The sequence below is a fragment of the Manis pentadactyla genome, chromosome 7 (genome assembly GCF_030020395.1).
Source record: "Manis pentadactyla isolate mManPen7 chromosome 7, mManPen7.hap1, whole genome shotgun sequence".
NCBI lineage: Eukaryota > Metazoa > Chordata > Mammalia > Pholidota > Manidae > Manis > Manis pentadactyla.
Genome location: NC_080025.1, coordinates 49894167 through 49919440, shown reverse-complemented (window position 1 = coordinate 49919440; position 25274 = coordinate 49894167). Strand labels below are relative to the sequence as shown.

Genomic DNA, 25274 nt, shown 5'->3' with positions numbered 1-25274 from the left:
CACTGTGACACCTGGTCCCACACTGACACCTGGCCCCACACTGTGACACCTGGTCCCATGATGTGACACCTGGCCCCACACTGACACCGGGTCTCACACTGTGACACCTGGTCCCACAATGACACCTGGTTCCACACTGTGACACCTGGCCAACACTGTGACACCTGGCCACACACTGACACCTGGTCTCACACTGTGACACCTGGCCCCACAGTGACACCTGGTCTCACACTGTGACACCTGGGCCCACAATGACACCTGGTCCCACACTGACACCTGGCCACACACTGTGGCACCTGGCCCCACACTGACACCTGGTCCCACACTGTGACACCTGGTCCCACACTGACACCTGGCCCCACACTGTGACACCTGGTCCCATGATGTGACACCTGGCCCCACACTGACACCTGGTCTCACACTGTGACACCTGGTCCCACAATGACACCTGGTTCCACACTGTGACACCTGGCCAACACTGTGACACCTGGCCACACACTGACACCTGGTCTCACACTGTGACACCTGGTCCCACAATGACACCTGGTTCCACACTGTGACACCTGGCCAACACTGTGACACCTGGCCACACACTGACACCTGGTCTCACACTGTGACACCTGGCCCCACAATGACACCTGGTCTCACACTGTGACACCTGGTCCCACAATGACACCTGGTCCCACACTGACACCTGGCCACACACTGTGGCACCTGGCCACACACTGACACCTGGCCCCACACTGTGACACCTGGCCCCACAATGACACCTGGTCTCACACTGTGACACCTGGTCCCACAATGACACCTGGCCCCACACTGTGACACTTGGCCCCACACTGACACCTGGCCCCACACTGTGACACCTGGCCCCACACTGATACCTGGCCACACACTGACACCTGGCCCCACACTGTGCCACTTGGCCCCACACTGACACCTGGCCCCACACTGTGACACCTGGCCACACACTGACACCTGGTCCCACACTGTGATACTTGGCCCCACACTGACACCTGGCCATACAATGACACCTGGTCCCATGCTGTGACACCTGGCCCCACATTGACAACTCACCCCACACTCACACCTGGCCACACACTGACACCTGGCCCAACACTGTGACATCTGGCCCCACACTGTGACTCCTGGTTCCATATTGTAACTCCTGGTCCCCCACGTGACTGCTGGTCCCATACTGTGACTACTGGTCCTGCACTGTGACATCTGGTATTCAAAATGACATTTGCTCCGGCTGTCTGGTGAAGACGTGTGTGATGTGGGGAGAGAAGTGTACTGTATTTGAAAGAACTTTTTTCCGGTGCATCCAGTTTCTTTGCTTCACTTCTTCCAGATCTGAGGAGAGAAGGGTCACTTTCTCCAGTGACCTCACAAAAAATCACTTTGCTGCTGCAGTCCCCAGCGGTCAAGTTCATCACCAACCCCGAGTTCTTCACTGTGCTGCATGCCAATTATGTGAGTGCTCCAAAATGCACAGGGAGCCTGCCTGGCTTCCATCAAGACCCAAAACACAGCTTTGCAAAGTGGTTGATAGATTAAAGATGGTAGCACTTTAACCCAGGCAAGGAAAAGGACAAAAAAAACAACAACAACAGCTCGGGCTACCCTTTTTTAAATCTGTGAGTCTCCCCAGAAGGAGAAAAGCTGGTTCTGGGAAGGCTGTTTGCCCTTCAGGTGTTCGTTAGCTCCACAAGTGTTAATGTCAGTGAAAGTGGTTTGGAAATAAATGTTCTTATTATTGCTCAATTTCTGAAAGAGCAAGATCATGAAGTGACAGATTTCCTTCAGCCTGAATCATTTTATAAAATCATTTCATTAAAGAAACTTACATGCATATAATTTCAATTATCATGCTTACGTTAAACGTTACGGGATTGTTACCCAGGCAGTTTTTTCACTTCTTTTTTTTTGTGGTATTTTCAAGAAAGCAATGACATGATATTACTCTGCTCATTCTTTCTCTCATTTGACACACATTTTCTGTGCTTCAGGCTCAGATCTGGGTGCTGGAGTCCCAAAGACAGATCAGGGTGAGACCGATAGCAGGAGTTCCCTGTTTTGTGGAGCAGCAGACATCTGAAGAGGCCAGGCTAATGGGACAGGACATGGCCTGCCCTCTGCAGACCCAGGAGATGGAGCATTGGGTTGCTTCCCCAAGGAAGTGGCTGTGAGGGGCCTGGGGCTGGGTCCTGCATGGCTGGCCTGTGGGGACAGGTAGAGGTAGGAGGAGGGGTGGAGAATGAATATCAGAACACCTGGTAAGCCATGAAGAGGAGCCTCGATTGACTTCAGTGGCAGCGGGAGCCAGCAGCAGTCTCAGGCATTGGTGTTACAAGACCAGGGTGTTCGATAGGTGTGTTCTCAGGCAGGATTGAAGGAGAGACAGAGGGCGCTGAGACTAGAAGCTGACTGCAATGCTGCAGTGAGAGCCAATCAAGGCCTGCCCTACTGAAGGGGCTGGGAGCATTGGATGAACAGCTCAGTTCAGGAGCTATTTCTGCACAGAATTAGTAGTGCTTGGGACTGCTGTGATGGGGGATGGTGGGAGATGAGGACTCAGGAAAGTCTGGGTCCTTTCTGCTTTGGGCACCTGAGTTAGATGGCGTCTCCATTACGCGGTGCAGTGCGCTGACTGGGTGATGGGGGTTGTGGCGGGAGAGGAGGAAACCAGTTTTTAGCAGATTATATTTGAGAAGCCTCTGGGACCTTCAGTGGTTAGACCCAGAGCAGCATCCCGCAGTGCCGAGGTGAATCACAGAGGGGGACAAGGATGCCAGATACCAATGCCCTTGGCCCTGGGCCCCTCTGGCCAAAGCAGCTCTGCTCTCACCACACACGCACCAGCCCCATGCACCATAAAAGTGTCATTTGGCACAATTAGAACTCCGAAAACTCTTCTTTCTCCTTCTCTATCCCCTCCACACATAAAAGTTTCTACATGGGGTTCAAAGAAGTGACAGACCTCTGAAGTCCAGCCTTAAGTCCCCAGGTACCCTAAGTTAATGCTCCCTGTTATAGACAGATAAGAGGAGTGAGGATGGACCTGGCAGTCAGAGAGGAGCCAAGAAGGAGAGAAAGGAGCTGAAGGGTAGAGGCAGACTCCAGAGCCCCCTGGGAGGAGGAGGGAGGGAGGGAGGAGGGGACAGCCTTGGAGATGCGCTTGGAGGCAGACAGTGTGGGAGGCTGCCTAGCAGCAGGAAAGCTGAGGTTGTAACAGCTCTGCATGTGTTTAAGGTGTGCATTTAATTTTTGAGCAAGATCTCTGCCTCTGAGGCGCCCCTCTCAAGACTCACAATAAATCGCTGTGTAACAGTCACGCCCCAGCATGTCGAGGTGCTCAATGTGTACTCCGTCTGTTTTTCCTAATGCCCCGCTCCCTGCCCCCATTGGCCCTGACCCCATCTCAGAGTGCCTACCGAGTCTTCACCAGTAGCACCTGCTTAAAGCACATGATTCTCAAAGTCCGGAGGGACGCGCGCAATTTTGAGCGCTACCAGCACAACCGGGACTTGGTGAACTTCATCAACATGTTCGCAGACACTCGGCTCGAACTGCCCCGGGGCTGGGAGATCAAAACGGACCAGCAGGGAAAGGTGAGTGTGACTGACATGTGGACCTTTTGCCAAGTGGGCTCTTTCCCCAAAGAAGAGGAACGTGAGAAAGAGAGGAGGGAGGCTGACGAGCACAGGAAAGCCTGGTCGCAGGGCTGTGCTGTGGTCCTCGGAGCAGGGGCGGGTCAGCTGTGCAGCAGGTTTCTGCCCTGAGCCTGGCAGGATGTTTAGCAGCATCCCTGCCTCTGCCCACAGATGCCAAAAGCACACCTGCCAAGTTGTGACATTGGAGGGTAGAATGTGCCCAGTTGAGAACTACTGTCTACATCTTTTAAATTTAGGTTTGAAACTTGAAACCTATTGTTTTACCTTCTTAGCTCACTCTCAGGGAATGGAATTACTCATTAAATGGGAGTAACATTATTAGAGTCCTCATTGTGATTGCCCTAATAAGATTTCGGTTCTCATTAAAACAGCCTGGCAAACAGGGACAGTGGGTATTGGGCCCATGCGACGTTACTGGCTTACATTGTGCCTTTATGTGACCTTAACCATTACTGGTCTTTTCGAGCAATGTTTTAAAAGCCTAGCTGAGTTTGCTAAAGCAACCATGTTTTTTTCTTACTCACCATCAATCACCTCAGTGTATTTATAGGATAGGCCAAACAATTTACTGAAGATTTGTCCCTGTGTAATCTTGTGTTACTTTGATAGAGAGACTCCCTTCCTCTCCCCTGAGAGCCTCAAACCCCTACCCCACAACCCCCTTCAGGTGCCTCAGACCCGGACTTTCTGTGTGAAGAAAGAACATGTCCACAACACAAGTCCATTGGTCCAGCGGGTCTCTGTGACCTGCACCTCTGCGGGTGCAGGTGAACAGCGGACATGCCACGTGGAGCCCCAGAGCAGCCACAGCCAGAAGCTGCTGCCCAGGACCTTCTCTTTTACTGGACATGGCCTCCCCTGGGAGAACGACAGGGATTTGTACTGTGAGGACTTGTTGGTATGTGTGAGGGTGGGAAATGAAGCCCGAGCTGGAACAGAGAGTAAAGGAGCATCTAATCAGAGCTGGAATTCTCCTGCCACCTCTCCCTGGTCTGCGGTGGCCACATCTACCAAGATGCCAAGGGGCGCCACCATGAATCAACAACCAGGAAGGCAGCGCTTACTGGGCACAAGCACACACACAGGCAAGCAGCTTGCTTGGCCCTGGCATTCCAGGACTGCCGCTCTCCCATAAGGATGCCAACAGCAGAGGCTCCAGTGGGATGCCAGAGAGGCCCCCAAATGCTCAGCCCCGATGCTCCATGGTATGTGCAGGCCCCAGTCCTCACACTAGCAGGAAAGCACAGTAGCTGAGATGTGCTCCAAGAGTTTTAGTCATTTTGAAATGCCCATTAGGGAATTTTCTCCCTAATTCTGTTTAGTGAGATAGCATCATATACAAGACAGAAAAAAGTCTGAATCTGAAATGAGATTTGCTTTCAGTTATATACACACAGTGGTGTTTCCAATTCCTTATTAATTAAAACACACATAAAACTCACAGTTGGCAGACAGTTTCAAAGTGATATACAAGTACTAAATTGCTGTGGGAAAGTAGTCTTAAATTTGAAATGTGTTATCACAATCCACGCAGTAGAGCGGACAATGGAGGAGAGAGAGTACAACCAGGGGTAGAAGGCGTGGACGTGGACAAGCCCATCCCATTCTAAACGTGGGACCTGGGCAGGTCACCTCCCCTCTCTGAACCTCACCTTATTTACTGTAAAGTAGCCATAATGGTGCCTGCCTTCATGGCTTATAAGAAGATGTGAAAGGTTAAGTTAATGTGGGAATCCATGATAATGTAGGAGATTAGTAATATCTGCTGTTCTTGCTCTTAATGCTGGAGGAACTGTCCCCAAAAATCCAAGATCAAGACTGGCAACTGAGGGGAAATAAAAGTATACCTCATTGCTAATGCAATGGGAATAGATTGGGAAAAACATTTCTGGACTATATTCTCCAGGCTCAGTTCTCTAACCTGGAAAGAACATGCCATCCAGGAGACTGGGTTTGGGAACACCACTCGGTGAATGGTGTGCCGATAGCTCTCTATGCAAAAGCCATCTTCGGAGGTGGCCAGAGCAGGTCCCACTATATCACGTTCTTGTTCCTTCTTGCTGTATTGACACATTCAGAGACAACAGCCTTCACTTTTACTGTGCACTGTGGGAGGAACAGAAGGACTGGGGCCATCCTCCCAAAGGGGCACAGACACTGAGCTCTGAGAGCTGTGCCTCTTCAGGAGGACTGGAGCAGTGAACAAAATGACTTCCGACTCATATGTTGCCTTGGAATTCTGAGAAAGGACACAGCCTCTCACCTGACTTGGGTAGACTATGTGTGGGCCTTGGGTGGGTTCCAGGGAGAGCCAAGCAGAATGTTTATCATCCAGAGAGGTACAGAGAGGGAGCCGCTGTGGGAGGTGGGACAGGTGACATCTATCTGTGGCAGGCATGAGACGGAGGCGGCCTCTGCTCTGCTAAGGAATGAACACATAATGACAGAATGATGAAGGACTCCATCTTTATCCAAGGAAATTCACATCTTAGAGGATAATTTTCTTGAGAAAATAGAAAATTTAAAAGATTCCTGCTTATCACCCACAAGATGGTTTAGGAGTACATGATTCGTATTAAGCAAGAAGAAACAACAAACAGAAAAGAAGCTGAGAGGAAGCAGATATAAGTAAACAGAACTACCGTATGATCTGGCAATACCACTTCTGAGGATATATCCAAAAGAATCGAGATCAAAATTTGAAGAGACAGCTGCACGCTCATGTTCCCTGCAGCCTTATCCACAAGAGCCAAGACCTGGAGGCAGCCTAGATGTCTGCCGATGGATGAATGGGTAAAGAAAATGTGGCCCAGACATACAGTAGAATATTATTCAGCCTTAAAAAAAAGGAAATTCTGACACATGCTACAACATGGGTAAAGGTGGAGGACACTGTGTTAAGTGAAATTAGTCACAGGACAAACACTGCATGATTCCACTTATATGAGAACCTGAAACACTCGATCTCACAGAAACAGAGAATGGTGGTGGCCCGGGGCTGGGGGTGGAGGGAGCAGGGAGCCTCTGTTCCACGGCTGTGGAGTTTCAGTTGTACAAGATGAATAAATGCTAGAGATCTGCTGCACAGTCTTGTGCTATAGTGAGCAATACTGTGCTGCACACTTAAAAACTGGCTAGAAAGTAAATCTCATGTTAAGTGTTCTTATTACCACAAGATAAAAGAAAAGAAAGTGGGCTGAAACTAAACATTTCAAGATTGCAAGAAAAAACAACATGTATAACATAGGGATAAAGAGAGCAGAACTGACATGATATGAACATGGAAACTGTTGCCAAAGCAGAGGAAGGAATCAGACTGTACACAGCAAAGAATAGGTTTATAAAAATGCAAAAGCTGAAAAAAAGAAAAAAATAGCTCTTACGTTCTCAGTGAAGCCTACCCTAATCATCCAGTTTAATGCCAAAATCCTCCCCCAAGATCCCTAACCCATGTGCTCCACCATATAATTTGCATATTTGGTGTTTGCTGTTTGATCTCTTTTTCCTGTCATAATTTTAAGATCCTCAGGAGCAGGGCTCTTTGCTTGCTTATTGATGAAACCCCAAAGGCCTAGAATAGTGCCTGGTGCATAGATGACCTCAATAAATCTCTGTTGAGTGAATGACTTATAGGTGTTCCTGAAGAAAAAGCCAGAATAATAGGTACAATAGCAATAATTAAATATTAAAGATAAATATTTAAATTATTAACTGTTGAAAGTAAAACTGTTCTTAAATGGTTCAGGTAGGCAGATTAATTCACAGACTACTATAACTCACTGAGTTATACTAAAATTAATTCAATTCCACATCTATACATACTGTGGAATGTCTTTAAATAGAGATTTTAAAAATCTTATCAATATACATCCATGATAATATGAGAGCTACCAACTAAAGAGTAAAAATCAGACAAGCTTCAAGTTTCCCATCCATAAAACTAAACTGTAGAAATCCACAGTGCAGTGATTACAGGTTATTAATGAGGAAAGTTTGTAGCCCAATAATCCTATATCCAAATTATTATCATTCCAGTGTGAAGACCCTAGCAAACAACCGCATGTATTTCGTTGCTTAGGGGAGATGTCAGAACTCCCCTACTCTCTTATCCATCCTAAAAAAAAAAGCAAAAAACACCGAAGCCATCCTTCAGATGGCTCACAAATGAAGCAGAACGGGAAATCAGTAATGGGAAATCATAATATAAAAAGACTGTGGAGGTATTATAATTAAATACATAAATACAAATAACTGCTGTTAAAATGCTTTAAAATATATTAGAAAAGCCTCAATAAAATATGAGAATATATGTATGGTTTTAAAAATGGAGTAATTGTGTAAGAACAAGCTGGATCAGTATCCCCAGACTTGAATAAAAAAGATGAGAGAGTGGGAAGAGGGTGGGTGTGCAGGGCAAGCAGGGCAGGCAGTTCTGCTAATTTCCTATTTAGGTGGAAGGAGAGTCAGATTGGAAAATCTGAAAAACCAAAGGTTAAGTATAGTTATTTGGCAAACTGAAAAACTTTGTACCATTGAAAGCAAGATTTTTTTTCTTTTGAATTCCTACAAAAGATAAAATCAAAATTAAATTCACATGGCTAAACACCAAAAAATCCACAAAGAAGCAAAGAAAATGGAAATAATAAAAATTAGATAACAAAACTAAAGCCCAACATAACAGTCATGGCAGTAAGTGGAAATAAGATAAACTTATATGCCAAAAGGAAAATGCTTTTTGATTTAGTAACAAACAGATACAGTTTATTAAAAGACAAACCTAAGAAATGCTTCAGTAAATTTAAAAATAAAAGAATAAATATTGATATAGTGTGAGAACAATAACAGAAAAATCAGTGGTGGTGTATTAATATCATGCAAAAGAGAGGTGAAATCCAGAATCATTAAGTGGGGTCAAAGGAAGATTTTATATTAATCAATGGCACAATGAAAATAAAGATACAATAACCATATATCCTATGAACCAAATAACATCATAGCATTATATAAAGAAAACTGAAAAAGAAATATGAAAGGAAATGAAAGAAATGCAGTGATCATAGGAAAAGGTGTTTTATATCCATCAGTTTGGAAGATAAAATAGACAAAATAAGCCAGAATTTGAATAATAAAACTTCCTGTTAATGAAACATATATTAATTCTTTTGTTAAAATAGAACTTATACAGACCTTAATTATATACAGATTTTGTCATTATACCTCAATAAGGTGTAAAAAATAAACCCTACATGAATGGACAAACAAAATATTTTATATACTTACAATGGAATACTATTCGTCCTTAAAAAGGAAGGAAATTCTGACACATGCTACAACATGGATGAAGCTTGAAAGCATTTATGCTGAGAGAAATAAGTTCGACACAAAAGGACAAATACTGAATCTCATATGAAATATCCAAAGTAGTCAAATTCATAGAGCAGAAAGTAGAATAAAGCCTACCAGGGCCTGGGAAAAAGAGGGAGTAAGGAGTTCTTGTTTAACGAGCACAGATTTTTCAGTCCAGGAGATGAATAGAGGTAAGAGTTGCACAATGAGAATGTACTTAATGCCACTTAATTATACACTTAAAAATGGCAAATTTTATGTTATGCACATCTTATCACAATTTTTTTAAAAAAAGAAAAAAGCTTATAACTTCTTTTTAAGATCCTGTGGAACTTTTTTTTTTTCTTTCAGTAATGGCATTCTGCAACACAAAGAAAACAAAACAGAAAATACTCAGGTTACATTCTATGGCTATAAGCAATAAAGCTATATTTTAAATAATGAATTTAAGCACAATCATCTAAAATAAAATCATTCCCAGCTGGAGATTCAAAACAATGTTGTAAATGACTATTGGGTTTTAAGTAAAATTAAAATGTAGAAGTCACTGAGGAGTTAATAAAAATGCATGTGAGAAGCACTTAATAAAACATGCAATATAGAAAGGCTGTACTCAAAGGATTAGCAACATTGATTTTTATTATCAAACAAGAAAAAACATTTTAAAAATCTTCCAAATCAATAACTTACAGAAGATTAAAAAAACAACAGTAATTATATCAGAAATTTATATCAAGATGTATTTAGAAATAATAAATGAAAGGCCAGAAGTGAATAAGACAGAAAACAATAAAAGAAATAAACGAGTAGTTTTTAGAAGAGAAATAAATCAATCAAAGGAAAATAGTATATAAAACTAAAAAATGACATATAACAACATCTCATACAAAGGAGGCAGAAAGAAGAAAAAATGCATACAGTTATATAAATATCTAATATCAGAGTTAGAAAATCTAGAAGAATAGGTAATTTAAAACACATATATAAGTGATAAAAATTGACAAGAGAAGTACAAAAAATTGAATAGATGTATGGAGTAAGCTGGAAATGCATCAATGAATTACCAATGAATTACTTGCCTAGTCCCTAGTAGATATCTATGATCTACTCCAAAATGTAGGAAGTAAAGAAAATTTCATAGTTCATTTTATGAAGCAATCATAACTTTACTAATGAAACCAGACAAAAAGCAAAAACTTGATACAAATTTTAGTACATCCATAGCCTGGAATATTACTCAGCAGTAAAAAAGAATGACCTCATGTTGCATGAAACTTGGATGAACCTCAAATGAATTATGTTCAGTGAAAAAAGCCAATCCCAAAAGGTTATCCATTGTATGATTCCAATTATATAATATTCTTGAAGTGACAAAATTAAGAAAATGGAGAACAGATTACATGGGGTAGGAGTTAGAGGTGGGGTGGAGTGAAGGAATAAGGGAGGGAGGAGGCAAATTGGTTATAAAACACAGAATGAGACAGAATGTTCAGTAACTTGACTATGGTGGTGGATATGTGAACCTGCACGTATGATAAAATTGTGTAAAACTAAACACACATAGAGATGAGTACATGCAAAACTAAGGAGCTCTGGTTGAAAAAAAGAAAATATAGGCAAATTCACTTGAGTTCCAAAAATCTCATATTAAGAAATGAAGTTGAATTAGTTTATTAAGATAATGACCTACAACAATTAGATAGATTACCTCTGAAAAATGTAGGGTCACATACTAGTAAATAAATTATATCTAGTATTTTAACCAATAGTTAATATGAAGAATTCCTGTAGATCATTTTAAGAAATTCTAGAAAAGTACTTCATAAAAATTAACAGACATTTGTTTTAAAAATAAGGTGAAGCTTTAGTAAACTAGGAATATAAATGTTTTCATGACATAATGCAGCCTCCCTTAATATAATGAACCACATCCTATTTTGTAACTGGACCTTAGTAGTTTTCCTATCAAATTTTTAATTAGACAAGATTGTAGCTGCCACATCTTATTTAACATCATTCTTAAAGTTCTTCCTAGTATAAAAGAAAGGTGGTGAAAGATAAAAGAACCCTTGTAAAGACAATATCATTGTCATCTGCAAGTTAAGATCAAAGAAGATATATACCAAAAAGAGTAGTTTACTCTATAGAAGCATTTAATGTGGTGAACAGACACAAACTAAATATACCAATAATAGCTTTCCTAGATACCAGCAATGATGGGTTACAAATACTACAGGAAAAGAAGTATTCAGAATAGCAACAGACAATATCAAATATCTATAAACTATCTTAACCAAAAATATATGTCTTTCAGGGAAAAAACCTACAAAATTTTACTGAGAAAAAAAAAATCTTGAACAGAGTAATTTTATGTTCAGAAAAATGGATACACTCTCATAAGAATGAATTCTCTTTAAAATCATTTGTAGTCTTAAGGTTTCTAAACAAAATGCCAATGGAACTATTTTGGAAATTAATAAAATTAATATTGGTTCATCTGGAAAAATAAAATATGCAGGGAAGAATACCTAAGAACTTTAGAAAAAATAAATAATGAGAAGAAACTTACCCTCTAGATATTAACCATTAGAACATTGAAAATCCCACAGACCTTTGGAACAGATAAAATATTCCTGAATATATTCCTTATAAAATATTTATGTGTGATACACAGAAATTATGTGTAATAAAGCAGTAAGAATTGGAAAAATATGCACTTGGAAAGAGAAATCAAATTATAACATCTAAGTTTCAGAAACAACCCACCAAAAAAAAAGAAGTTAGAAAAATACAATTAAGCATTTAACCGACCTCTAGATAAGTGATTAAGAGATTTGAATACATAGGAATGTATCAAATTCTGTGTATTAGAAAACAAAGCACAAAAATAAAAAGCAGTTTGAAGCAGATGAGTAACTAAGCACATTTATAAATTAAGAAAACCTTAATATCCCAACAATAAAAAAGGGAACAAAGTAGACAATACTCAGATGGAGAAACTGACCATTAAACTTGTGAGAAAATCTTTAGCTTTCCTTGTAAACTATAATTCATCGATATTTACCATTCAACATTTCTAAGATTTCTTTCAAATACTAAGCCTTTGTAAAGTGCATGAAGGGTTCACAGACTTAGGTAACATAATAAATCTGTACAGTTCTCATGTTTTTTTTATCTCAACTATTTAGTTTGTTAATATGCATCAATAAACATAAATATTTTAAAAAATTTTTAACCCAGTAATTAACTCAAATTATAGGAATTAATACTAAGATATTACCACATATGCAAAATATAAGGAACCAACTTAACTTTAATTTTTAAACTTCTAGGCATACAGTTAAATAATAAATTTATCTTTAATAGTTATTAGCTTATACTTGTATGTTTAAATTCTCATATAAACATATTGATAAATGTTGGGCTTTTTCTACTCACATTTTTCCTTATTCAGATTTTACTCATATATTTTATATCACCAGCATCATTTTGATGCTGAACATACATGCAAAATCCTTCACAAATGTTAGCAACCCAAATTCAAAAGTACATTAAAAGCATCATCCACTTATGACCAAGTGGGAGTTATTCCAAGAATGCAAGGATGGTTCAATATCCACAAATCAATCAATGTAATACAGCATGTTAGCAAAAGGAAGGATGAAAAACATATGATATCAACAAATGCTGAAAAATCATTAGATAAAATTCAACACCCATTCATGGTAAAAACTCTCAACAAAGTTGGTATAGAGGGAATATATCTCAACATAATAAAGGACATGGATAATAAACCAATAGCTAACAACATATTCAATGTAAAAAACTGAAAGCTTTTCCTCTAAGATCAGGAACAAAACAAGGATGCCCGCTCTCACTACTTTTATTCAACATTGTACTAGAAGTCCTAGCAGAGCAATCAGACAAGAAATAGGAATAAAAGGCATCCAAATTGGTAAGAAGAAGTAAAATTGTCACTATTTGAAATTGACATGATACTGTATATTGAAAATGCTAAAGACTCCACCACAAACTACTAGAATTAATAAGTGAATTCAGTGAAGTTGCCTGATACAAAACCAATATACAGATATCTGTTGCATTTCTATATACAAACAACAAACTAGCAGAAAAAGAAATTAAGAAAACAATCCCACTTACAATTTCATCAAAAAGAATAAAATACCTAGGAATAAACCCAACCAAGATAGTGAAAGACCTGTACTCTGAAAACTATAAGACTCTGATGAAAGAAATTGAAGATGACATAAAAAAATGGAAAGCCACCCCATACTCATGAATACAAATTAATATTGCTAAAATGGCCATATTGCTAAAAGCAATTTGCAGATTCAATGCATTACCAATATCAGCGACATTTTTCACAGAACTCAAACAAAGAATCCTAAAATGTATATGGAGCCAAAAGACTCCAAATAGCCAAAATAATTTTGAGAAAAAGAACAAAGCTGGGGTATCATGCTCCCTGATTTCAAACTGTACTACAATGCTACAGTAATCAAAACAATATGGTACTGGCACAAAAATAGACACATAGATCAATGGAACAAAATAGCCCAGAAATGAACCCCTGCTCATATTATCAGTTCATATGTGACAAAGGAGGCAGGAATATACAATGGGGATAAGACAGTCTCTTCAATAAATAGTGTTAAGAAAACTGGACAACTACATGCAAAAGAATGAAATTGGATCACTGTCTTATACCATATACAAAAATAAACTTGAAATGGATAAAGACCTAAATAAAAAACCTGAAACCATTAAACTATTAGAAGAAAACATAGGCAATAAACTCTTGAGCCTTGGCATTAGTAATTTTTTTTCTGGATATCTCTCCCCAGGCAAGGGAAACAAAAGCAAAAATAAACAAGTGGGACTACATCAAACTCATAAGCTTCTGCACAGCAAAGGAAACCATCAACACAATGAAATGGCAGCCTACTGTATAGCAGAATATATTTGCAAATTATATATCTGTTAATGGGCCAATACCCAAGTATATAAAGAACTCACACAACTCAAAAAAATAAGTAATCTGATTTAAAAATGGGCAGAGGAACTGAATAGTCATTTTTCCAAAGAAGAAATACAGACACCTGAAAAGATATTCAACATCACTAATCATCAGGGAAATGCAAATCAAAACCACAATCACATATCACCTCACATCAGTCAGAATGGCTAATATCAATGAGACAAGAAATAACAAGCATTGGCAAGGATGTGGAGAAAAGGGAGCCCTCATACACTGTTGGTGGGATGGCAAATTGGTGCAGCCACTACGGAAAGCAGTATGGAGGTTTCTCAAAAAACTAAAAATAGAAATATCATATGACTCAGAAATCCCACTTCTGGGAATTTACCCAAAGAAAGAATCAGTAGTTTGAAAAGATATGCAGTTCTATGTTTATTGCAGCATTATTTACAATAGCCAGGTTATGGAAGCAACCTAAGTGTCCATCAGTAGATGAATAGGTAAAGAATATGTAGTGTATATACTCAGACATAAAAAAGAAGAAATCTTACCATTTGTGACAATGTGGGTGGAACCATATACAATGTGGAGGGTATTATGCTAAGTAAAATAAGTCATACAAAGAAAAACAAATACCATATGATTCAACATATATGTAGATTCTGAACAATAAAATAAATGAACGAACAAACAAAAAAACAAAACAAAAATCTCATAGACATAAAGAACAGATTGGTGGGTGCTATAGGGGGAGTGGGATGGGGATTTGGACAATATAGGTAAATGAGATAAAAAGATACAAATTTCCAGTTATAAAATAAATTGTCCATAAGGATGACAGTACAGCATAGGGAGCATAGTCATTGATGTGATTTCTTTGTTGACATGAGGTAACTATACTTATGGTAGTGAGCCTAATTTAATAACATATATAATTGTTGAATCACTATTTTATACATCTGAAACCAATATAATACTGTATATTAACTATATGTCAGTTTTTAAAAGGGGAAAAAATAATGCCTTGTCATATATTGAAACATGTACAGTAATCAGACATGATGCAAAGATTTATATACAAGAGTATTTATAGAAGCATTATTTTAAAACAGTAAAAAAGTTAAATGTCCAGTGATAGAAGACACTAAAATTATTATTCATCCTTCAAACTGAATACCCCATACACTTACTAAATTCTGTGTTAAAATAATAATTAATAATAAGAAAAATGCTCCTAAAAATATGTGAAAAAAATCTTATAACAAAATTATAGGTACTGATGTGGAGAAAATATGCATATGTTTGTATATTTGCATAGGAAAAGAAAAAACTGGGAAAAAAATCAAAGTATTTTGGTGATTACTTTTTAGGTTGTTATATTTAAGATGATTTTAGTTAACTGCTTCCTACTTTATTATCCTTTTAAAGTTTTTTCTTAGTTAGGCCGTATTAATTCTATTATCAAAAAAGAGCATTGATTTTATAAATGCTCTACAAATTATTAATTATGGTATTATTTTGTTTTTGCAATTTGTATTGAAATATAGTTGATATACAATATTATATTGGTTTCCGAGTACAACATAGTGATTTGACAATTGTCTACATTACTTCATGCTAACCATGTTAAGTATAGTTATCATCTGTCACCATACAAAGATATTACACTATTATTTGCTATATTCCCTGTGCTATATTACTTTTATCCACCAAAGGCTTGATTTCTCTTATTTTCCCTGTTGAATAAAGTGTTTGATCACTACTCTATAACTCCACAGTGTAAAACGTTTATCAGATGGCTTGTGCTGCTTCATTCATTGAGCGAACAGATGTGTGGTGCCCCAATCTCCCATCCAATTTTGAGTAGACAAAAAGGAGGGGTAGAAATAGACATGACCAAGCCCCGTAGCAACCCCTTACATTACTGACTTCATATTTGCTCATTATCATGCAGTGTGCTTTCTTTACTGGTCTGTCTGCAGTCTTTCTTCGTGGACCACAACAGTCGAGCTACCACTTTCATTGACCCCCGAATCCCCCTTCAGAACGGTCGCCTTCCCAATCATCTGACACACCGACAGCATCTCCAGAGGCTCCGAAGTTACAGCGCTGGCGAGGTAACACTCCCCGCTCCCCGACCCACCGTTCATAGGTCCAAGGCGCTGCCTTCTCCGGTGGGGCCAGAGCTTCTTCTAGGTGGCCGCAATCTAGGGCTGTCTGCTCCTCAAGGGGCCAAGCCATACCCACACTGCTCTGTAGAAGAATGAATGGTGACTCGGGAACACCCACTTAGCTCCCTGGGCCCATCTTCTGATTGCCGTCCTTCTGTCTTCCCTTCTGCCCTACAAAATGGCCACTAAACTGAAGGAAACTAAAAAAGCAGTGGCAGGAGATCCTACTTAGGGCTGGAGCTGTGCTTCCTGAGGTCTACCAGTCCTGTGTGAATTTTTAAAAGATCATGGAACTGTTCTGCCCTGTATGACTGACTTTAAACTTGGGCCTCTCCATTGATCTTGGAGAAGACATCAATAATGTATACAAGGAGTAACAACTGGGGGAAACCAGCAGGGCTGCTGGAACGTGCTGTCCCATCCTATCATGTGCTTTTCACTGGTTCTTGTCCTCTTCTCCCACTTACGGTGACCTTCTGCTGAACTGTGGCAGGCTGTCGCCATTCTTAAGTATCATGTTCATTGCCCTTCCAAATTACTGTCACTACATCCTACACCCTTTCCTACCCTCTTTTGTCAAACCCAAACTCAAAACATAGCTCTTTCCTGCTTCCAATCAGCTCCTGACATTATGAGCAAATCCCATTTTATGTCCTGACATTTCCCAGTTCATAGACATCATCAGGATCTCAGGAGATGTGGTTGGATTACAGTGAAGTAGAAAATGAAAAAAGTGTGGGAAGAAAAAAAACATATGTGGCCCCCACAGAGAGTCCTTCCAGGGAGAACCACCATGGACATCTCAGGAAAAACTGGGAAAATAATGATCTACCTGATAGCTTACAGAGAGCAGACAGAAGCCTCACGGGAAGAGCCTGTCGGTGTATCAGCACCAGTTTTAAGGGAAGCCTCGTGTACAAAAACAATTCTTCAGGGAATCATTTGTATACTTGGAGAGACTTAGCTGTTTCCAGCCAAGGGCACTCATAGCTTAATGGCATGGGTTAATGTGATAAATGAATTTTTGTTTCATGGGATCATCTTAGGCATCATTGTTTTAGGACATTGCTGAAAGCATGCTAGCTGTTTCTTTCTGCATATAACATCCCCAAGAGTTATATGGATGTCAGGACATCCCAGGTACCAGGCACTCAGCAGCAGACAGGCTCGCTGGCCACAGAAAGCAGTGCCTGCACTTCCGAGCTCAAGACGCATAGTCCCCCTCTCTGGAAGTACTTTTCTAACACTTCGGAAAGTACAAGGGGTATTGTCTGAGATGACAGTGGATAAATTCAAAGTTCTGCATCAACTTGAAATATACCATTTTCATTTGTTCAAAATGGTCGATCTTTAATACTGCTTAGGCAATTTCAGTATTAATAGAGAATAAGTACATATGTTCAAAGAAGCTTAATACCACAGACAGATTCACTATCATTGAAATAAAAATGTAGATCCCTCAATGTAAGGTGAACCCCCCAAAGATATAGGTACTTACATTTATAAGAAATAAACCTGAAAATTCAAATATGCAAACTGTTCTGTTGAAAGAACAAGATGGAGATCATGAGTACCACGTGCATTCCCTATTCCAAAACATGCATTCAGTGTGATTGAATCACCCCCACACGGTTACACTGAGTATCAACATTAATGATCAAGTGCCACCTGCATCAGCCAAGAAAAACTCACATACAATGACAAAAGAGCATAAGTGTGCATCAGCTACCCGTAGGCTTCCTAATTCATCTGCTGTCCAACTGGCTCTGTTCATCAGGTGCTCAAACCTCCCCCCTGCCCTCGCCCCCCGCTCCCCCACCCCCACCCAACCCCACCCCCGCTCCCAAACCTCTTCCCATCCTCTCTGCTGGTAGCCTGGCTTTTACACAAGGGGAAATTAAGAAAAGCAACAGAGAGCAAAGCTGGAAGGCAGAGGATGTCTGATCCGGAGGCAGTATTTCAGAGAAAGCAAAGACCTGGTTCCTCCTACCTCAAAAGCACGCAGCCTAGGGGAGGAGGAGACAGGAGCACCCTGGTACACAGAGAGGAGTCGGCGGGAAATGCTCATCGCGTTTGCTCTAGTGTGATTGTGCTCAACAAACATCGATTAAATGCCTGACCTGCTGTGAGCACTGAGAATGCAAACAAATATGAGATAGGATCTCTGCCTTGGAGAAGTTTGTATTCTGTTTTTGTAGCCACACCAGAAATATACACGGAATGAGTAACAAGAGAAATTAGGATATGATTGAGTGCCAAGAGAGATGTTAGGACAAGTGCCACAGAGTTCAAAAGAGGCCAAGGAAAGGTGTCTTTTAAAATAAGGTACTAGACCGAGACCTAGAAAAATGGAAACTAGCTAGGGGCGTGGGAAGCGAGCAAGGGCGGCCCCACAGAGCACGGCGCTGGCGAAGGTGCAGCGGCAGGGTTGGAAACGTTCTGCTGGAAGATCAGTGCAGCTAAAATGCCCCGTGGAAGAGTTGGGACTTCTTATGAATTCATTGAATGAAAATGATAAGAGTAACGGCCAAGAACAGGAGGGACTGTGGCAGAGTGGGATGTGAGAGAGAAAGGCCCATGAGAAGCCACTGAAGGTATCAGGCGATGAGGCCCTAAGAGACAGAAAACAGGGGAGCCCCTGTGGGAAGGGGCCTCAGGGGAGCCGAGCAGTACTGAAGAAGGAGTCCCAGTCCCGGCCTCTCCACAGAGGAGCTGTGTGTCAGTACGCCTGCCTCCCCTTTCTGGGGCCTCTGTGTTCTTGTCAGCAAATCAGGACAAGGGAACCAGATGGCCACCACCCCCAGTTCAGGCTCCGGGGTCCTCAGAGCCTGTGATCTTGAGCCACAGTCCCATTAACAACACTTAAGTTACAATGGAATATTAGATGAAATCCTGTCATTTGCGACAACATGCATGGACCTGGAGGGCATTATGGCAGGTGAAGTAAATCAGGTGGAGAAAGACAAATACCATATGATTTCACTTACATGTGAAACCTAAAAAACAAACAAATGAGCAATTAAACAAACAACCCAGAAGCAGACTCATAAATGCAGAGAATAAACTGCTGGCTGCTAGAGGGAGGCAGATAGGGGAATAGGTAAACAGCTGACGGAGATCAAAAAGTACAAGCTTCCAGTTAAAACATAAGTAAGTCATAGGGATAAAAGACACAGCATGGGGAATGTAGTGATAACATTGCAGTAATTTAATATGGTGACAGATGGCAACTACACTTACATGTTGAATCACTATGGTGTACACCTGAATCTATTACAATATAATATAAACTATACTCCAGTTTCAAAGAAGTATACACAGCCAAGATAAGCAGGAAAGCCAGTGGGAAAAGATGGCAGTTTTGTCTGTGGACAAGGTGATAGTAAGCATGTAAACAGCATGCTATCCCTTTAGAAGTGACAGGTGAGCAGATAGCAATATGAAACTCAGGAATAATCAATGAATTATTTCCATAATCCATGAATTTTTGTGTCATAGACCATGGGCAACGGAGAATTCACCGTGGATGTTTCTTAGACCACAAAACTTAGGGATATATATTTTCCATTCACCTTCGTGAACCATTCTTCAGTGCTGCTCAGCAGTTAACTTTTTATCAATTGCATTTAAGGACAGAATTAAAATCAGTTTCTATAATCAGGATCCTAAATGATAAATTCTTTTCTCAGAGCCCCAGCAATAGATTATCAATAGAGACATTGTTAAAATCTTTTGGGTTAGTCTTTACCACACCTGAAAATTTTTCAGTTTCCTGAAAGCAGTTATCAGGAATAAGGATATTATGCATAAAATGATCATTATTTGACACTTTAACATGGATGTTAACACAGTGGCACATCTGTCTGCAGTATATTTAAGTATCAACAAAACAGGCCTTATCTCTTCCCATAATGTCCAAATGAAATTGGACATAGATAAGTAGAAAGAGCAAATACGACTGTAAATATTGGATCCCATCTCTCCATCAGTACAGAAATCACTGAAGGTCATACTTGTTTTGGTTACACAGCAATTAGCAATATAAAGTAACATTAATAAGGAAGGATTACAGAACACGTAATTTTCATTTCCTTTACCACTTTATCATGGCCAGGTTAGAAAACCTGGGAATTAGGTTAGTCTGCCTGAATGTGTGTTTTAAATATGTTTGGTGCTGTAAAAACAGGAATCTCAAAGACCACTGAACTGCAGATTTTCTAACTGATGAATCACAGAGAGAAACTGAAGAAGCCAACCTGATAGCAGATCTGGAGAAGGCTTGGCTGTGCCCTGAGTTTAGGCGATGCCTACTCAAGTGTCTGTCAGTGGTTTGTCCCAAAATGATAGGGCTTTGGAGCAGAAGAGACTCACTTCTATTTCTGGCTGCCACAGGGAATTCCCATGTGGAATTCCTGTGTGGTGGGTATGCTTTAGGGAAAAATGGTGCCTCCCTGTGAGTCACCTGCTCGCTGGCAAAACTAAGCCAAATGGAAAACTTCAGAAACCAGGTGGAGACCAGCTACCCTGAAGGTCAACAACTGACTGATGAATATGCTTCAGGCCAACTAGGAGTGAGATGGAGGAAACAACACAGGGAGAAGGGGGGCTTGTGGGACCTTTAAGACAGAGAACTATCTGCCACGGGTAAAGAAGGTGGGTGCACGGTGGGACCGGATGGCCTACCTATAAGAGCCAGAGTTAAATAGGAACATTCTTCTCCAACTAGGAACCAGGAATTTACAGGGACGGATACAACTTCAGGGAGGGCTGGAGAAGATTCTGAGATTCTAAGATTGGGATAGAATGTAATCTATACTACAATCTGTGCAGCCCTGAAGTTGCACTAAATAACATTCTGCAGGGTGTCTGACATCAGCTGGGTGAGGGATTAGGATCTCACTGCAAAAATGCTCCAACGTGCTTTCCCGACTTCTGAAAATGACTGGAAGAATGGATTTTCCATGTAAAACCAAAATTATAGGACTTGTTGAATTCCTGGGCATTTGACACTTTTTGTCCTACTGAGGTTCTCAGGTTTGTATGTGTGTATGTGTATGTGAAAGAGAGAGAGACAAAGACAGAGACAGAGAGACAGAGAGAGACAGAGAGAGGGGAGAAAGGGGAGAGGCCCTAGTGGCCTGCCTCTACCCAGACATGCTATCACTATTCCATGACTGGGTAAAATCTAGTTCACTGTGGGAATGACATTTCAGATTTCTTTCCCTTTTGATGTTAAGATAGCTTTAATCATAATTGCAAATATGAAAATTTCAACTAGCTTTCCAGAAAAAAACATAATAGAGATGCTCAGAAAATAGTTTTCAGTGACTGATAAACAAGCTTTCCTTCTGTGTTGCAGTTTGGAAATGTAAACTGGTGGGGCAGGGCTGAATTTGGGTTAATGATCAGCTAATGCCCTATTTAAAATGCTGGAGACCTGCTGGTTTAAAAAAACAAAAATAGCAAACTCAGAAGAAAAGCCCATGTGATGTCAGAGGGAGAATTGTCTTTTCTTTTTCATCTGTATGTCTGAGCTCCTTGTAAGTATCCTGCAAAATAATCTTCAAAATTCTTAAATAATTTTAAAGCCTATTTTGGCATACTTTGCCAACTATCATGGAATGAGTCACCCATTACACCAAACCTCTTATCTCTGGTGAATGTTCTCCACTGTGGAAAATCTATAGTGTCTCAGTTTAAATAGCTTACTCTGCAAGGATCCTTAGGGAACACAATCATACAAAATATACATGGAATCATAGTAGAAAGCTCATTGCCATGCTCCAGAATTTTGGGAATTACTAAAATTTTAAATTGAGCTACATTGAAGTTAACCCACACAAATATCAGTTTAAAGCTAAGCAGGTTCTGTTTTCAGTGAAGTTTTTTCAACATGCCCAACCGAAACCAGGACAGCCGATGCAGGCTAGTGAACAGATGCTCTGCAGTTGAGCATTAGCTGGCATCCTGGTTCCCACTCCTACAGCTGAAAATTTGGGAAAAACAATTTTCTTGGATTTTCAGATTCCCCATTTGTAAACTGGGGTTAATAATGCTTATCTTGCAGAATTTTGTGAGGCTACAAAGACACCCAGGGAAGAATAGCCAACATCATTGGTGGGATGACAGGCAGTAAACGAGTGTCATAAATTCTCTTTTGAAAAGCAAGCCCATTCCACGTTCAGCTTTGAAGTTCAGTGTCACCTCTGAGAAAAGAAGGTCATAGGCCTGCCTTTACTGATAATATGCATGCAGAATTTATTTAGATCTCCTTTAACATGAAGAGAAATGTTTCTTAGTCTATTCGGTGTATTAATTTAACGTTCCTGATGTTTGGCACAACCGCTTTCTTAAAAACCATAATATGGTAAGTATATCAACCATTTCACTTAGTCATTTGTTTAACTTGCTCACATTCCATTTACTTGGAGGATTGTTACATTATCACTTTTGGAATTTAGGGGATGTCAGGGCCTCTAACCTTTCATATTGAAAAATTAGTATCAAAAGGCGATCTGCAGTTGATGAGCTTTCCAATGCTAACAATTTTATTCTGAAATTAGGCCTCAGAAGTCTCTAGAAACAGAGGAGCCTCTTTACTGGCCAGGCCAGGACACAGCCTAGTAGCTGCTATTCGGAGCCAACATCAACACGAGTCATTGCCACTGGGTATGTATCATGCTTTTTGAACCCAGGGGACTCCAAGCTTTGCCTTGCTTTTCTGATCACAAATCCTTAATAGTCAGGAGTCTGCACTTTTGTTTCCCTCTTTGAGGGTATAGTCTACTCCCTACCCTTTGTTCCCACCCCACTTTGCCTTTTGCCCTTTCCCCTCCTTCCTCACTCTGTCCTTCTCTCTTCCCTCCCCTCTCTCTCCTCCACTCTCTTCCAGACCCTCACTCTCCTTTTTTCCATTCAGTGATTTGTTAGCTGAGTTGAGGAGAGCATAATTTAAAGAAGGTGCTAGATGTTGTTGCGGCTCAATGCACTTTTTAATGTCCTCTCCTCCAACGTGTGCATGGGGATAAGCCAGCACAGAACTTTGTTTCTGACCTCAGCTGCCTCTTTCCAAAACATATGCCACTCAGATCAAGGAAAATGGGGTGAGCGAGTCTAAATGGATTTGGATATTTCCATTGTCACTACTGGGAAATCACCCCACAGGTCATAGGTGTCAAGTTCTCAGAAAATGATTTCTTTGAGCTTATAAAGAGTTTTTTTGTCATATTAACTGGCAAAACGACCAATGGAAGCAGGGAGAGAGTAGGACTTCTGCCATAGGACACCTATCTTATTTTCCTCACCTGCTCACACAGGGATGCATTAAAACCAGTGAAGTTCCTGGAGTATTAAGGATAATTAACTTAGATCTAGTTTGCTTTTGGTTTAAGCATTTAAAAGTAATAATGCTATTAAGTCCCAGAACAAAACCCTCAAGAGTTTACATTTTTTGATGCATATGCTACCTTCCCTTCAAATTCTGACATTAATCCCAGTATCAAGCAGCCATTTTCCAGTCATTGGAGAAATTACCTCGGGGCTGAAGATTCAACCACAACTTGCACTTTTGTCTGTTTCAGCATATAATGACAAGATTGTGGCTTTTCTTCGCCAGCCAAACATTTTTGAAATGTTGCAAGAGCGTCAGCCCAGCTTGGCAAGAAACCACGCACTCAGGTAGGGGCTTGTCCCTCACCCTAAACTCCAGGTCTCTCCAGCTGGTTTTCCAGGTGAAACAAGACCTCTACAGAGAGAGAACAGAGCTAATGATGTGTTTTATTCATTCATTTAAGTTACATTTGGATACTCAGAATGAAGGATCCAGAGGCTTCTAATGTTCTTTGCAGTGTCACAATCAGAGACAATCATATTGTCAGGTTACATATTATTCACATGATGCTAAAATGATTTCCATTGAGCTGGAGGGAAGCACAGAAAGGAAGCAAATTAGCTTTCATCAAAAAAAAAATCATGTAAAGCATCATACAAATTATTTGTATTTTTGAAATATGATTGTTTAATGGTAACCAGATATTAGATCACCATATTAAAAAATAAGCAAGCAAACAAGAAGTATCATATGTGTTCTCACTATTTAAATCCTGTTGACCATTAGGATCATTTTTAAGCAACCATCTCTAAAACTCTGAATCACTTATTGGCAGGAATAGCCACCCAAAGTGATAAAAAGGGAAAATATGCTCTGAACTTAAATTCCACTTTCTCACCAAGATATTCAGACATCTCTCTCCTTCAGTTTACTACCCTCATCTCAGAAGCTGGACACGCAAGGTGGTTAGGTGTGTCCCTTGGAGCTTGGGAGCGATGGTCCCAGCACTTAAGGGCCCTGGTTGAAGCATGTCATTCAGTCTTTACCCTTATCTCCTCATCACTGAAACAGGGTCCGTGTGTGGGCACTCTTGAGACGCTTACACGGGTGTGCATGTGAAGATCAGACAAGGTGGGCCAGAGGGTAGTCAGTGGCTGCCTCCAACTCCCCTCCTGCTTGGTAGTCTTTGGAATCTGCTGAACTCTGTAATATTCTACTTTGACTTCTTCAGTGAATCACCCATGCCTGAAAGTAGCCTCTTTGCTATTCAAATCCTTGGTTTTTTGAGGTAGGTCCTATTTCATTTTATTGAATTATATTTGGCATCCAATATTATATTAGTTTCAGGGTACTTACTAATCCTGCCAGGGTCTTTCTCTCTTCTTCCCCTCCATCTCCCATCCCGACACCTTTTCCCTATTTTCCCTCTGTGTGTATCAGACCCATCATCCTCCACTGCCCGTCATCTCAACTCCTCCCCTTCCTCACCTCCGCACCACCCCATTCACCTCCTCATTTCTCTCTCCCAGCCTTCTCTCCTCTTCTCTGCTGTGGCTGTGTGTGGACCCTCATCATTTCTCTCCTAGACTTTCCAGGGGTGCCTATCAACCTATCACCACCACAATTACCTGCTTATAGCACAGGAAATCATGTCGCTCCAGTCCTTCAAAAAGCATCCCACTGCATATGAAATAAAAATGAAGTCAAGCTCTCTAAGTATGATTTCCATAGTTCCCAAAGTCTGGCCTACC

At 40.5% G+C, this 25274-nt stretch overlaps 1 protein-coding gene across 4 annotated transcripts in view; it reads left to right on the top strand.

Annotated features, from left to right (window-relative positions):
* Nucleotides 1–25274, top strand: part of HECW1 (HECT, C2 and WW domain containing E3 ubiquitin protein ligase 1) — a 374060-nt gene that overhangs the window by 289840 nt on the left and 58946 nt on the right. For all 4 annotated transcript variants that reach the window (XM_057504386.1, XM_036918894.2, XM_036918893.2 and 1 more), the window contains 5 exons: nt 1355–1476; nt 3429–3614; nt 16005–16139; nt 22757–22862; nt 23774–23870. In XM_057504386.1, coding sequence (XP_057360369.1) covers nt 1355–1476; nt 3429–3614; nt 16005–16139; nt 22757–22862; nt 23774–23870 — 646 coding nt within the window. The remainder of the gene's footprint in view (nt 1–1354; nt 1477–3428; nt 3615–16004; nt 16140–22756; nt 22863–23773; nt 23871–25274) is intronic.